This window comes from Hippopotamus amphibius, chromosome 12 (genome assembly GCF_030028045.1).
Source record: "Hippopotamus amphibius kiboko isolate mHipAmp2 chromosome 12, mHipAmp2.hap2, whole genome shotgun sequence".
Taxonomy (NCBI): domain Eukaryota; kingdom Metazoa; phylum Chordata; class Mammalia; order Artiodactyla; family Hippopotamidae; genus Hippopotamus; species Hippopotamus amphibius.
Genome location: NC_080197.1, coordinates 84885927 through 84902238, shown reverse-complemented (window position 1 = coordinate 84902238; position 16312 = coordinate 84885927). Strand labels below are relative to the sequence as shown.

Genomic DNA, 16312 nt, shown 5'->3' with positions numbered 1-16312 from the left:
GAGCCCTCCTGGGGATGAATGGGTTGGAAGTCAGGAAGGAGGGATTGAGGTGATGCTCCTCTAAGAGGGACCGAATCTACACGGGGCTGCGATGTGGGTGCACAAGCGAGGAGGGAGGGCCGGGTGGTGGAAATTGGTCTGCAGGAAAGGAGAGACCCTCGGCACCCCTGCTGGTCCGTGCAGCACTTGCCAAGTGTGACTGTAAGGGCTGAGGGATGGTGTCGTAACCAGAGAGCTAGTCCTACAAGTGGCTGGAGTGGGGGAGGCCCTGGAAGGGAAATGGGAGGCAACCGGCAAAGGGCAGCTCAAACCTCAGAACAGCTGCCAAATGTGACCTAAAAAGTCTTTAAGACTCTCCCGGTCTCCAACTAGTCATGTCCCCTTCACCTCCTCCAGGAAGCCTTCCCAGACTGTCTTGTGTTCAGCTCTGATCCCTTCCTTCCTCTGCAGCCCCTTGGCTGTGCCTCGCCAGTGCCTCCATGCCTGGATCATCTACTGCACTGGAGGGAGAGAGAGAGAAAGGGAGAGATCCCAGAGGGTCCCGCTTGCAGCCAGGACAGGAGCCTGAACTCAGTGCAGGTGAAGCTAGGAGGCAGTATCGCTGAGGGATGGGGCTGTCACTCCCAGGACTTCCTGATCGCCACCAAGATCTGCAGGCGCCCATTGAAGAAGAGCCATCTGAAGGCCCCGAATCCTCTGACTAGAGGTGAAGAGGTTCAGGCGGCGGCCACGCCAGCACTACCGCATCCCCTACCCCATCCCACTCCCACCCCTAATCCTGTGAGAGGAGAGACTGGAAAGGAGAGGGAGGGGAGACAGAACCAGGGCCTGGGCAACACAGAGGCTGGGGCCAACCTGAGCATGCCAGGGAGTGAAACAGCATCTCCTCCAGCCAGCAGCTCCGCGGTGGGCACAGAGCCTGTCCAAGACCATCCCACACCCTCTCTGTTTTAGGGAAGAGTCTTTCCTCCAGGGCCACAGGGGCGGGAAGTGCAGTACCCGTGGCTGATGGCAGAGGGCAGTGTGTGCACAAAATACTGGCACCAGGGAGTTCCTCTTCCCGCTAGGAAATTAGCAGTCGGTGATCGAATGGGACCGTGTGTCGATGAATAGACCCAGCGCTCGCCCTGGGCCCGCACTTAGCCCACCTGAGTCAGGTGTCTGGGCACAGTCCTGCTGTGGATTGACTGTTCATGGACCAGTGCACAGCTGGCAGACACAAAAGGCCCCATGAACGTGCATTAATGGTAATTATTGTAATAACACCTAACATCTATTGGCTGCAAACTGTATTCCAGGCACTGTATTACTTCCGTTATCCCTTTTCATATTCTCACTTCTTCTCTACAGTGAGAATTTTGGCAGGTAAGGAGGCATCGAGCTTGGAAGCATGGACTCTGGGATTGGACTGGGGATCCAACTCTGCCATTTCCTGTGTGACGTCGGGTGGGTTATTTTCCACGTCTGAGCCTCGACATCCTCATGAGTGAGATCTGCAGTGTTAGAATCGCACCTTGTAACAATATGTATCGGGTTCTCAGGAGAATTCCTCTTGCCAGACACAAAGTGCTGAGAGCAGTACCTGGTGCTTAGAAAGCACTCAGTAAAGGCCAGCTTGTATCAACCCTGTTTTACAAGGGCAGGCTCTTGCATCCAGTCACAAGCAGCCATTAGAAAAGTCAGGGTTTGAAGCCAGGCATGTGACACTCAGCCAGCATGCTAGACCTAGGACGGCATGTGCCTGACACAGTCCTGGCTTATGCCTGCTGTCTGCAGATGCGGTTTAGCATGTGTCCAGAATAAAGGTGCCCCGGTTTGGTTGATAAATTCTATAAACTGCATACACGTGGATGCATGTAAAACACAAATTTATTAACACAACTGTGTTGCATCACTTGCGTGCCAAATCATCAGGACGCATGTATTCCATGAGCTCTTTCTCTGCACTGAGGGTGGGCAAGACTGAGCCACGCGTACCTGTGGCAAACGTTACACTGAGTACCGACCGTGAGCCAGGCTGAGGGCCCTGGAACAGAACACAGGGCTTTGAGGGGTGGTGGGAGGTACCTAGCTAATGTGACACCAGGAAAGTAGAGCACCCCCTGTAATACAGGTTTGGGAACAGTGCTGTGGAGGTGCAGGGCCCCGGTGCACCACCCCACCTCCCCCCGACTGCTCACCAGCACTATGAGTGTGGGCAGAACACTTAGCCATCCGGTCTTCCACTTGTGGAAGGGGGGGACGAGGGGAGCCGTTAAGCTACCAGCTCTAATGTTCCCTTTTATTTAATGCTTGATGACTGGATGGAGTCCACCTGGAAGGACCAGAAGACGCACGCCCATGGCAGGTGGCATTTCAGCTGGGCCACAGAGGATGAGCGGGCTTTCAGGAAGTGAGGTGTGGGCACCTGAGAGTGGAAGTCATATTCGCCAAGGTCTTGGGGCGTGAAGAGTCTTGGCCTGCGGGAGGAAAGACTGGAGTGTGCGATGGGGAATGACGGGGCAGAAGAGGGGTTAAGGGCACCTTGAAAGTCACCCTCAGACGCTGCTCATCCTTGGAAGGTGGCCTCAGCCTGGAGGCTCTGCTCTTCAGCACCCTGGTCGAGATGACTGTGTTAACTGCTTCTGAGAAAACACGCACTCTTACAGAAACACACACATGCTTCAAAGATCACCCTCCTTACTCCACTTAATTTTTCTTCACAGCGGTCATCACCACCTGACAGCATGTCCTGTGTTTCTGTGCTAGTTGCTTATTTTTATTCTCCTCACCAGACTGTGAGCTGAGGACAGGCTCTGTGCACTCATTTGCTGACGCCGGTATACCCAGTGCCTGACAATGCCAGGCTCACCAAAGCTCAGTCCAGTGAGCCACTGCTGGGCAGAACCTGTAGACACAGATGCGTCCACACACAGGTGGGCGTGCTGGCCTCAAACTTCAGGGTGGAAAAGAATCGGCTGGCAGAAGAGGAAAGCAGGGCTGGTGTGAGGGAGCAGGATTGGAGGTGAGTTGGCAGGAAAGTGAGGAGGAAGGAAGGAGTGGCGACAAGTGGCCGTTGGGGGGACCCCGTGGGAGCTTTTGAGAAGTGGAGCAGGAAGTCACGCTGAAGCTGAAACACCTGACAGTCCCAGGGTGACTTGGTTCCTTGCTGAGAGCAGCCTGAGCGTCTTTGTCCTAGCGGCGATTGCGCCCGTCTGGCAGGGCCATTGTGTGGAATAGGTGCCCCAGTACACGGGAAGCCCTGAGCCTCCCAGAGGTACGTCAGTGAAAAATCTCTGCTCTTTACAAGGAGCAGCTCTCACCCAATGCCTGCCTGGCCAGGACCAGCCGGCAAAGATCCTTGTGAGGCCAGGGACCCAGAGCGAAGCAAGAGCTGGACCAAGAAAAGTTGGATGGGGCAACTCAGAGGTCAACATCCAGGCAGCAGATTCAACATTCAGAATCAAATGGTATGGATCGTTTATTGTGGGGGGAGCAGAGATCTGGACACGACCCCAATCAGAGGACGGTGAGAGCCCCCCTGGCTTGTGAAGGCCCAGAAAGGCACGGGGACAGAGGGGTTTGTCCCTGGTCACAGGGAAGCATCCTGGGTATTGGTGTTATCTCTGCATTTGGGGCAGTGACGCAATGAAAGATGACAAGGGGGAGGTCACCGGGAGAGCCAATGGCTGGACTTCTTGCATCAGAGAGAGCATCACCCCACTGAGGACAACAGGGAGAGGGGATGGGACTTGGGATTGTGGTTACGGAGGAAGCACTTCCTGACTTGGGAAGGGGACCCTGGGGGAGGAGATGAGGACATGGGGAGGAGGCGGATGGGATCTGCAGCTTTCTGCTTGCAAAGCCAGCCTTCACTTGCCCTTCATCTCAAGGCCTTTTTGGTTGCACAGCTGCTGCCCGAGGTTTTGGCAGGAGGATCCTTGAACCCACTGGCACAGCTGGCTTTGGTTTTGACATCTACTGCCGAGGGTTTATAGCTGTAACTGCTCGAGGCGCCAAAGCCCAGGCTGAAGCCAGCCCCCCCTGCCCCGGCACCAGAGCTGCTGATGACGGCTGCAGTGGGCAAGAGAAGACCCAGCCTTGACAGCCTCCTGGGGCATCCTGACCGCTCCCTTACTTCTCTTCCCTGGGGTGGCTTCACGTGGAGACACATTCTCTGCTGTGTAGTTTCAGTTTACTAAGAGATTTTCATCAGCTCTGATCATTCTTCATGTACTTGGTCCTGTGTGTTTGATCTTCTCCTAATTAGTCTGTGTCAATCTATCAATATCGGACTATAAGCACTAGCAGACTCTATCAGTGAATTTCCCTCTGGGTAGGACCACACGAAGAAAGGCACTTCAAGGAGGTCTTCTGATGTTTCTGCTAAAGAAAGGGGCTACTGGGAGTATCCCACAATAGAACCCTGCACTCGCTCTAGCTTTGAAATCTGGAGGAGGTTATTTCTGCTTTTTTCATCATTCAGCCTTTTAGGCTCCCCTCAATCCTTCTTACTTCAATCCAGGGCCTTTTACTATTGAGTGGCCTCAAAGAAATGGAACATAGCCATTAAGCATCATGCTTACAGTAGACTTTGCAATTATATGCAGTTGGCTATCATTTGATCTCTCTACAGGTTATGCTTTTGTATTTCATGATATTATTTTTCTCCTTGATTACTAAAGCCAGCTCCCTCTTTGTGCCCCTAAGTCTCCCCTGAACCCACTCTGTTATTCTGACTTCTCTTTGGTGTCATGGAAGTAAAGGGACTTAGATTTCTGGTAGGTGACCAAGGGCAGAACCAGGTCCTGCAGATATTTACAGATGCTCACGGAACTTGGATATTCACCAGACATCCTGAAGAGGGAGAAAAACAGCAGATAAAGCCTCCATAAACCATTACCCCTTCGATCCAGACAGTCACCTCTGTGAATCAGCCTCTCCTCTCAGACCACATTTCACCCCATCCCAGCCTCCTTTCCTCCCAAACACCCTAGTGGGACCTGCCAAGAAATAAAGAACTGAGATGAAAAGTCTGCTGCAAGGAGTCAGCTCTCCATCAAAGTTGCTTGGGGGTTCTCTGATGTGTGGGATAATTGTGCCTCCGCTTCTGGCTAGTGAGGCCATTGATCTTAGACAATAACGAGGAGTGAGCTCACATCCTCACTGGGCCTCAGGCTTTGCCAGAGCAACCTTGAACTTAGATGACTCTTGGAGACCATCTTTTCCCTCCCCGCTTAAGAATGCATCATGAAGGGCCAGGGATGCTCTATTTCTCAATTTCTCTAATTCCTCCCCTACCACCTCTTTGGGATGTTTACAATACAGTCCTTCTTGCGGTCTAACTCTGGTCTTTCCTACTGCACCATGTCAAGGTCATCCTCTATAAGGTTTTACCTCAGTAGGACCTGAACAAAACCAAACTATTTGTCTCCACCTTTCCTACTAAAGCACAGAGACAGTGTCCAGACAAGATATCTGCCCTTCACTGGCTCTCCTCACCCTCCAGCAGCTGGCGGTAGGTGGCGATCTCCACGTCCAGGGCCAGCTTGGTTCTCATCAGCTCCTGGTACTCGCATATCACCCGGGCCAGCTCCTCCTTGGACTGGAGCAGGGCAGCCTCCGGCTCATCCGGCTTGGCCCGGGCATCCTTCAGGGCACAGTCACCTTGCTGGTCAGCGTCAGTGATAGCCATTTCCAGGCAGGAGCACTGAGGGGCAAACGGGTTCAACGCTTTGGGTCAGAGTGCAGCTCTGAGATCCTGCTCAGAAGACCTCCTCTCATTTGGTCCTGACTGATAGTCAATGCTTGGAGATCCTCCTGGTTTCCCCATCTTTGGACATCACTAGAGGTGAATCTGTCCTTCCCCCCAACTCCAGGCACGGTTCACTCCAGCTCATGCCATGGCATGTGAAGGCAGAATGTCCTTACCTTGGGAGGCGGGGGAAGAGCACTGAGAAGGTGGCCACCTACACACATGGCCCCGCCCTCTCCCTCAGGGTCTGTAACATCAGCTGTAAGATTCTAATGCCAACCCGGAAAAGTCTCTGGGTCACTGGCCTTAATTCTGCCCCACAGTGTAAAGGTTGTCTCAGGAGATACTGTAAATTGGGAAAAAAAATTGGAGACCAATAAAGTTCCTATTAATAAAATGTCTATCCAACAAACCTACCCCACTGAGGATCTGGCCTCCAAAATTCCACAGAGAAAATGCTACGAGGCAACAGCCTGAAATGATACTTTTGCATAACTAACAGGTTTTACAAGTTTACAAACATCTGCTGTGAGGTGTTAGTTGGAGAAGCAAACTGCAAGTAGGGCTCAGCACTGCATCCACAGGAAAGCTGGGCAGAGGGAGGGTGCTTCTGAGCCTTTTAGTGTTGGGTGTGTGCTCCAGTCTCTGGACTAAGGCTTTGGTGGGATCTAAGTATCTGGCTTCTTTTTATGGTATGTCCCCTTCTTCTGGAGTCAAATTTGCTTCACCCCATGGAGAACAGCTGGTCCTGGGGCCAGATGGAATTTTTGACTGTTGTCCAGCTGGTGCCACCCTCCTCTGCCAGGCAGGCCTCCAGCTGTACAAGCACCCACAGTGTTTTGGGTGAGTGGTTCACAGCCTCAGCAGAAACACCAAGGACCCAGCCGCCCAACCGGGGAAAAGCATCTACCATCCTTGGGACTGTGGAGACCTAATTATTTAGGGGGATGGCAATGAACTCTACGACTCGAATTCGACCAAACTGTCCTCTGTTCTTTTTCACTGACCGAGATCCTGCAGGTGAACCTGGGAAGCTTGGCTCTTGTGAATGCGGTGTGAGTTGAGAGGACCTGAAATTCTGGCTCCTTTGAAACAATTCGCACCTGGATTCTAGAGCCACTGAGTGCAGAGTCTGCATATGAAACTGTGGGCTTCTCTGATGGAGAAGCCAGAAGGGCAGGAAAGTACCCTAGCGCAGGGCCCTCAAGAGGAACTTCCCTGGGGACCAGGCATTAAGAGTGATCCCCACTGGCTCCCCACGGAGGACATCTCCCCTGACCTCCAAAGCACGGTGCCCTTCTCAACACAAAAAGTCACTTTTTGGTAATAAGTTCACCCAACCATGAACACAGAGCATGTTATCAGATAAACCTCATAACTGGGTACGGAAAGTATTGGGTTGGCCAAAAGATTTGTTCAGGTTTTTCCATAACATTGCAGGGAAAACCCGAAAGAACTTTTTGGCCAACACCATAGCTTCAAACGCTTTGTGTTTTTCTTTCAGTTATGCAGCACGTGATTCAATAAAAAACACCATCAGTTCTTAATTAATCTGGTCTTTTTTCCTTCCACTGCCACGAGCCTCCCGCACGGAGGAGGGGTGTGTGTGGGCACACACGCACCTGCAGGGCAGGGAAGGACAAGGAGATGCGTAACTGGACTTGCCCAGGAGACTGAGAGCTTAAATTCTTGCACCAGACTCCATAAACTCTGGGAAACTCAAGGGTTTGCTGGCTTTGGAATCGCACGTGTGGCCCCAGGGATGCGCTCCTATGGGCAGTGCTCAGTGTGGCGCCCCCACAGCACAACCACAGGGAAGGGCAAACGCAGAGCAGAGCCTGGGCCATGTCTAGCGTCCCCACTCTTTTCTAAAATACACTGCTGGCTCTCCCTTCTCCAGCACAGATTCATCATGTGAAATTTCCAAACCCTTTCACCTACTGCGCTGGGTCTAAACTCCATTTCCCAGCTTTGAAGACCAGCCATAACCCACCCCTTCCCACCCAGGGGGTGTCCTGCTCCCTGCCACCCACCCATCATGGACCTTGTGCTCGGGGTGGGCGCCTCTCGTCCCTGCACACAGGCCACGCACGCGCCCACCTCACCTCCACTGCTCCTGCAGGTTCCTCCACCAGACCCCTTCCCTCTCCTTCCTGCCTCCCATCCCAGTGTGATCCCACCTCCTGCAGGAAGCCTCACTGGGGTCCGCATTCAGCCAGAGCCCCTTGGGAGCCCTACTGCACTTGGGGAGCCTGATGCCCAGTGAGGGATGCTTCATCCTTCCATATGGATTCCGAATGTTCCCTCCTAAAAGAGGGACCTTGTTTTACCCTTTCTTCATAATTGGTCTCATACCAATTGGTGTGAGATCTCCACGGTACTGGGAAGGGCACAATGCTCTTCTCATTTGAATGGTCTGGTACAACTGGTCTCATGCTGATTATACCAAACCAACATTGGTCTCAGACCAATGGGTGCTGTTAGCTGACTCAGTTCATGGAACCCACCTGCTTCTTCACGTTCCCTAACTCCGAGCGCATCCTCTGGATCAGCCAGTTGAGATCTGAGAGTTCAGCCTTGGTGAGTTTGAGGTCATCCCCATGCTGGCCTGCTGTGACCTGCAGCTCTTGGATCTGAGGTTGGGGGACAAGAGATGTGGAGCACAGGACAGTTCAGAATTCAGCCCTTAAGAGTGTTCAGGAAGGGGGTGGGGGACCGAATGCCATTCTCATTATGCAAGCAGTGCAGGCACAAGGGAAGGAGGGGATGGGGGAGAGGGAGGGGGAGGAAAACAGTCCTTTCCTTCTGGCTAGGAAAGCCTGGCCCCAGTTCAACAGGATCCTCAGATTCTCGAACATGAGAGCCTAATGGAGTTTGAATTTCCTGTCCTCATTTCGACAGAGTTGGAAACAGAAGAAACGCTGAGATGCGTGGATTACCCACAGAAGTGATGTCAGCATCTCACTGAGGTTGTGGCTGGTGTGGCCTCAGCTGTCAGCAAGGCCCATGGCAGGGGAAGGGCTAAGCCCATATATGTCCCCAACACCTGCCAAGACTGCAGCTGATCTCTCTAGACCATAGGAAGGCATTCCCACAAGGCCCAACTCCAAGATGAAAGAAGCCTCTGCCCAGCCCCAGTACACGTGCGTGCACACATGATGACAGGGTGGCAGCTGCGGTCACTGGGCCTCTGCACACCTGGCACTCAGCTCACCTCGGTCTGGTATAGCGCCTTGGCCTCGGCCTTGCTCTTCAGGGCCATGTCCTCGTACTGGGTGCGGACCCGGGCGATAATGCTGTCCAGGTCCAGGTCCCAGTTGTTGTCCGTGGACAGGATGACAGACATGTCGCTGATGTGGGACTGGATCTGAGCGACCTCCTGGGGAACAGTTAGGAGAGGGGAGTCAGTCAAAGTGTTCCCATGAGGGGGGCACTTCTCTTGATCCTCCTTGGCAGATGCCCCGCTGATCCTTCCTGCCCCTCCTCGGCGTTTGAGCTCTGCCTTGAGCAGAGCCCTGCAGTGCCAGTGCCTGCAGGTGTGAGATGAACGCATGGAGCTTTCAGCCCCAGCGTGGGACTGCCCTTTCCAACATGCACGCAGGAATGCTCCCACCCTATTCCATTCTCTCTGTACCAACGGCACCCCTTCACCCATGGAATCAGCCCGAACTCCTTACATGGCACTAGGAGTCCTCTAGGGAGTCACTGACCACCGCCCTTCTCTGGGCCCCTGATGCTTTGGCACAGCTCAGGACTCCGGATCTCCCCTCGCCCTGCTCCTTCAGACTGCAGCGTCATGCCCTAGCCAGCACCCTCGGAAACCTTGCTCATCTTTCTCCAGGAACCTTCCCCAATAGCTCAGGCAGAAGTCACCATTCGCTCCTCTGTTCTCCCAAAGCTCACTTGCATGCTGTTTTCCCTACCAGACTGTGGCTTCCTGGAGGATGGGAATCATTTCTCCTCCATCATGGTCTCCTCAAAGCCTGTCTCACTGCTCAGCACATAGTAGTGCCTCAGCAAATGTCAGCTGCACTGAGTCAAAAGGCCTCTCTGCCAACTTTTGGTCCATGCAACCATCCAGGCCAAGGGCCAGAAGCCACTTGTAAGAGGAGCAGATCACACAAAAGAGGTCAGCGGGGTCCTTACCCCTTCAGAGAGGCACTTGAAGAACTTGATCTTGTCTGTCAAGGAGTCCGCCTTGGCCTGGATCTTGACCTTGTTCCTGTAGGCAGTGTCCACGTCCTGGGAAACGCAGAGAGGGGCAGCTGCCTCCCCCCTCCTCCTGCCGCAAGAAGCCCGGGTTCCCTGCTCTCTCCCTTCACCCCATGCTTCACAGGGAGGCTTGATCCCTGAGAGCAAACCAACCAATGTGCAGGGCCATGGCTGCACCTGGATTTAAAGCTGGCAGCTTCTGGGAGCAGCATTCATCCCAGGCAAGGGACTTGGAGAGAGGAGTGGGAAATTAGAATCCCAGCTGCCTCTGTACTAGGGACTGAGTGACCCAAAAGGGCCCTTTCCTCAGCCTGCAAACATCACTGTGCCAAGCGTTCAGGGAGCCCGTAGGCCTCTTCCAGCCCTCCCTGCGCCCCCTTACCTTCTTGAGCACCACAAACGCATTCTCAGCAGCCGTGCATCTGTTAATCTCCACCTCATACCTGCGGGGGTCAAGCGAAAGAAGACAGCATCATCGCCATTGGGATAGTTCCGTTCTGCAAATGCTCACTGAGCAGTTAGCCATCACCTCTGTGCCAAGAGCGGCAGGGCCCTCAACCTGGGTTTCAGGTACCCCTGGGCACACAGAGCCTTCGTAAATGGGATGTGACAAGGGTGGGTTTAGGAATCAGTGTCCAGCTCCTTCATTCACAGGCAGGCTGCCCTAAAATACATCTGCCTGGAATGCACCCGTGATGGAGTTGTCATGTGGGTTCTGCTGTCCCACTTCCCCTGTGACAATAGAAAGTCACCCCCCTGCTTCACCACCAGTTGGCACCTTAGTATGTGCCCTAGCCCTGAGCAAAACCTCCCAGGCACCAAACAAAACACTATCCCCACCTTTGAGCTGTATGTTATGCCTGTTTCTTATACAGTTGAAGCAAGGTCTAAGAAATAGGGTGTTTGGATGGGAATAGGATATTCTTAATACACATATATTATAGCGTGGAGGGGTAAGAGTATTGAGCATTTCACTTAAAGACCTCACTATTCCATCCCTTACTATTTTCAAGGAATATATTACTTGCCCCTCACCCCGCAGGGCTTGCGTATAGATTATAAATATATAAGGGGGAAAGAGGTAGGTAGGGAAGGGTTGTGGGGCTGGGGCCTCATTTCCCCTCCTCCCCCACTCCACCCCCTATTCCTGGGGTCTTTTGTTAAAAAAAGAATAATAAAAGGATTTTTTTAAAAAAAGAACATATTACAGGACATTTGTGAGAACAAACAAAATAGAACACCGGAAAGAAATAATTCATGCCAGAAAAATGGCTTTTTTGCATATACTTTAACATGAGCAATACTTTTCAGCTTTTTACTCCTTCCTAAGGCATGTTGCTGGATACCAAGAGAAGTGAAAAGCTTTGTTGGATGGCTGAAGAAGTGCAGGTTAATGAAGTGAGTTATTTAAAACATTTAAACAGTGGAACATTTTCTGAGACTGCCAGATTTTTCTATTTTCCCTGAGTAAAAAAACACAAAAAATAGTGTATGTGATTTATCTACAATTCTACGGGTGTTATTCAAGAGATAATTGAAGGACTTCCCTGGTGGTGCAGCGGTTAAGAATCCGCCTGCCAATGCAGGGGACACGGGTTTGATTCCTGGTCCAGGAAGATGCCTCGGAGCAGCTGAGCCTGTGTGCCACAACTACTGAAGCTCACCCACTGTAGGGCCCACAAGTCACAACAACTGAGCCTGCATGCTGCAACTGCTGAAGCCCGCATGCCTAGAGCCCGTGCTCTGCAACAAGCGAAGCCATCACAGTGAGAAGCTGGCGCACCACAACCAAGAGGAGCCCTGGCTCGCTACAGCTAGAGAAAGCCCGCGCACAGCAACCAAGACCCAAAGCAGCCCCAAAAAATTAAAAATAAAAAAAAAAAAGATAATTGAAAACTTCTTTCTAACAAATTTCACTATGAAATAGTTGTTTCTATTGCAATCAATTTTATATCATATCTTACATTATCACATTATATTCATCCTATTAACAGAAATAAAAGTATATGCTAATTGCAGACCAATTAGCTTTTAGCAGTTTAAGATTTGATGGCTTTCAGAGTTAATGACATTCATACATTGTAAATAACTTTTCATTATTTACTTCTAGAAAACAAACACCAGTGTTCAATGCACACATACAATTTATAAAGAAAAACAATGCAATTTAAATTACTATTGACAATAAATAACTTATAACTTTAGAAATACATTACAATGAGTAATTAAAAGTTAAACCATGACAAAGTACACAATGATTTATCTTGCTTTAGAACATAGGTGTATTAATTATATTAAATCTACATCACTTTAATCTTTAATGTCTTTGATAACCTACTGTATAAGATGTCATCCTCAGTTTATTGCTGACGGATTTTAAAATAGTCCCCAAAGTGTATGTTTATATTTTCATTTGAATTTAGATATGAAGCCAGACTTCTGATCGAAAGCAACTCTTTATTTCTCTGGTTTGACAACGAAAGCTGACTTTTCCAATTAAGCTAGATGGTGGATGTTTTCAATAAATTAAATGAACTAAAGAAAGTTTTGGAAGTTGTGTTTGAGCATGTACACATGTATAAAAAGTGGCAGCTCTCTGGAGCTGCCCTTCAAACCTATGCCCACAATCCGTGTACTTTCAGAAGTCCAGGACCATGTCACCTCCTCCTTCAGGGTCTCCATACAACGCTCAAACCAGAGTACCGCTTTGCAGAGACTTCAGAATAGAGATGGACAGACAAATTGAATGTGGACCAAGAAAAACAGCTCAGTTCCAACCATGTCCACCCCCTTGTGGGTGAAGTCATCTATCCCTAGAAATCCTGGTACCTGGAAGCAAAGTGCCAAAATATTAGGTCACACTGCGCCTAGACGCCTCACTCTCTCCTCACTGGCTGAACTCAGAGGGAGAAACCATCTCCGGTTCCAAGCACACCCTCAATTGTTCTCTTTAATGGTGAGATTCAACATCATAGAGATGCCTCACCATGAAAAAAAAAAAACTTTAAAAAACTCATTTTTGCTTAGCTTTAAGATTTGTTCTGAGATTGGAAGGATGTCTCATGTCCTGGGAACTCCCATGGAAAACCTCACTCAGGAAGAGCTACAAAGCCATTTGGGTTGCCCATCAGGTTTTGAGACAATTCTCTTCCCCTCATTCCTCCATTTCTAATGTTAAAAATTAAGTAGACCATCTCCTAGGCAATTTGGGGCACGATTTTGGATAGATCTTTTCTCTTCCTAAGTTTCATCCTGTCTGGATCTCTCTCCCTCCCTTCTGGGCAAGGAAGTCACAATAGTATCAGCAAAAAATCCAGGAAGCCAAAAACACTCCAAATCGCAACCTCATCTGTCATCAGGACCTTCCAGTGGCATTTCTCTGCCTCCCCGCTCACCTCTTCTTGTAGTCCTCCACCACGTCCCGCACGCCCCTCAGCTCCGAGTCCAGCCTCACCCGGTCCCCGGACAGCGTCTCCAGCTGCTTCCGCAGGTTGCCACCGTAGCCCTCGAGGATGGGCTCCAGGTTGTTCTTACAGTTGTTCAGGTCCAGCTGCTGCAGCAGCTCCCACTTAGTCCCCAGAACCTGGCTCTGCTGCTCCAGGAACCGCACCTGGAACCCAAAAGTGGTCATATCCCCAAATACCCACCCAGGGCTCTTGCCTCACAGGAGTGGGACGGAGCCCCAGACATAAGACGCCGTCATCCTGGAGTGGGGTCAAGAAAGAGCAAGGTTCATGAGAGAGTGGATTCAGCCAGGGGGACATGCCTATCTTCTCTGTAAGACAAGAAATAAGATCCAGTCTTAAATGAAATCAGGAAGTGGACGTAAGCAACGCTATCATCAGCCAGCATGACTTACCGTGGGTTGAGGCAGCTTCTTTTGCTATAAATGCCGGTGTTTGGGGACTGAAGGGAAATGAGAAGCAGGGAGAAATGGTGGCTGGGGAATGGCACTGCTAAGTCACTCTGCTGGTTCACAGGTGCTTTCTTATGTGAAGCCTAACTTGCTCTCGGTTTGTTTCTTTGGTTTTCGAAGCAGATTATCACATCTTTACAAGTTTCTTTCATACTTGAAGAGTTCACATTTTTGTACTAAATAACTTGAGGCCCTCTGCTACTCACCAGCATTCCTCTTCTCTCCAATCTCTTTAGCTATTTCTTCCACTTCTGCTCTCTCTTCTCCAACTATCTCACTTCCTCTTCCCAAGCGTAGTGGTGAGGGACACAGGCTACTGTTGCCTGTTCTATTAACCTGGGCACATTTCTTAGCCTCCCTCTGTCTTAGTTCCTCATCTGCAAGGCAGAATGATCACTGACTCATGGGTGGCACGTTGATAAATGAGAACCTCTTGGGACAACACCAGGCACTGAGGAATGTCAGCAGTTATTAGTATTATGTCTCCTATTTCTCACAGTCTAGACCTTTCCAGGTGGAGACAAGAGAAGCCCACTCTTCATCTGCTCCCATTCACTGGGGTCATTGCCTAGGAATCTCCAGAGCCATCTTCCCCATTGCCCCAATTTCTGAGCACGCACACACCCCTACACAAAGCACGCACGTAATTTGACATGTCCTCCTTCCAAATCTTCTCCCCTCAGTGCTGCCCTTCAATGTTCCAGCCCTTCCCTCTCACCTCCTCTAGAACCTTCCTGGCTTACACCCCTACCTTACTTCCTACCTTCCAAGTCTTTCCCATCCACCAAGCTTCCTGCCCTGGGACAGCCCCTGTCCTGGAATTGCATCCCTATCTCTCTGTCTGATGTTGAGAGCCCTCAGAGGACCGTTCCACACATCTCCTGTCCCCAGCACACCCACTTCCTTCCCAGGGTCTCCCCTGCAAAGAACGAATGAAGCTCCCCTTTATGGGGCGTGTGTACCAGGCACAGGTCTAAGCACCACAGAAATATCTGATTCATCCTCATCACAACCCAATGGGGTTGGAGATACTCTTGTGCCCACTTTACTCTTTTCCCATTTCTGAAAGGGGAGCTCAGAGAGGATAACTAACTCCCCCAAGTTCCCATGCTAGTGGCAGAGTGAGACCCCTGTGTACACTGGTCATCAAGGTAGGGACAGGCAAACACTCCAGGACCCACCTTGTCAATGAAGGAGGCGAACTTGTTGTTCAGAGCCTTGATCTGCTGCCGTTTCTGGACGTGCACCTTCTGGATCTCTGGGTCCAGCTCCACCTTGGGGGGGCCAGGAGGCTCTTGTTGACGGTGACCCGAGGGATGCTGCCAGGCAGGCACATGGACAGACTGCCAAAGACGGTGCCCATGAAGCCGCCCGGGCGGCCACTGCCTGTGGCCACACAGGGACCCAGCATGGAGCTGCCCCGCCCGACCACGGCGCTCAGGGCCAGGTGCCTGCCACCCCCGGGGTTGAAGAGGCTCTTGCTGCCAAAGGCCGCCGTGCCCTTGACACCGGCCTGGAACGAGGCAGAGTTGCTGCTGGCCCGGCCCAAGATGATGGCCGAGCAGCCGCTAAAGGCCAGGTGCTCCCTGCCAGGGTAGAGTTGCTGCTGGCGACTCATGGCTGGGAGGTTGAGGTCACAGGATGCTGGGCGGCACAGGAGGCAGGTGAGGGGCACAGAGTGGCTGGGCTTTATGTCCCTGCCCAGCCCTTAAGTAGCGGGAGCACGGGGCAGGCTGGAGTCAGCCTAATTTGTAGGCTGGGAATATCTTTTAGGCCACATGGAGTCTCTTGGTTCTTCACTTAGAAAATTACTAACTCCTCTCTAAGATTTTTGTCTCTTCCACCTTGAACTCCCCATGAATCCCCTATAAAATGGCCCAGAACCCTGCATTTGCTTTGCTCACCTCCTGCATTATAGTAATCTGGCTACCTTGTCTCCCTTTGCTGTCCTGCAGTCACTGGGGTTATCACTGCCAAGATCTCCAGTGGAAGTTTTCAGCAGGTCTGGCCTCTCTGGGTACGGGAGGTGGGAGGTGGAAACAGGGGAGCAGATGTCCAGGCTGGTTCTGCTTCAGAAGGACATGAACAGAGTCAAGAATATTCCAGAGAATCATCCTTAGCCTGTCCCCTGCTGCTTCCCCAGGCCTCTGGATGAAGCCGGCTCTGGCCTGTACTGGAAGGAAGTTCCAAGGGTAGAAACTTCTGGTCCATCGGCAGGGACTTCTCAGTCTGGGAGACCAGACACAGTGACAGATAAGGCCAGTGAGTGCTGTGGTCACAAGTGCTGGCAGGTGATTTTGGGCCAGAGCTAAAAGCTTTCTCCAGAAAAGCATTTCTGGAACAAGAGTTGGGGTGACACTAGCTAGGATAGAGGGAAGAAAGTGGCCTGGGGAGATGGCACAGGAAAGCTTTAGGAAGGTGGTCTTCCCTGAGGTTTTTGGGTTGTTTTT

At 51.3% G+C, this 16312-nt stretch overlaps 1 protein-coding gene across 1 annotated transcript; it reads right to left on the bottom strand.

Moving 5' to 3' along the window:
• Positions 1 to 3458: 3458 nt before the first annotated feature.
• LOC130833719 (keratin, type II cytoskeletal 72-like) lies at positions 3459 to 15480 on the bottom strand. The gene is given in 10 exon segments (XM_057703636.1): positions 3459 to 4053; positions 4802 to 4836; positions 5469 to 5689; positions 8242 to 8367; positions 8949 to 9113; positions 9881 to 9976; positions 10329 to 10389; positions 13342 to 13556; positions 15044 to 15141; positions 15144 to 15480. Coding segments are annotated over 10 exon segments (1545 nt in total). The 3' UTR covers positions 3459 to 3862.
• Between the last annotated feature and the right edge of the window lie 832 nt (positions 15481 to 16312).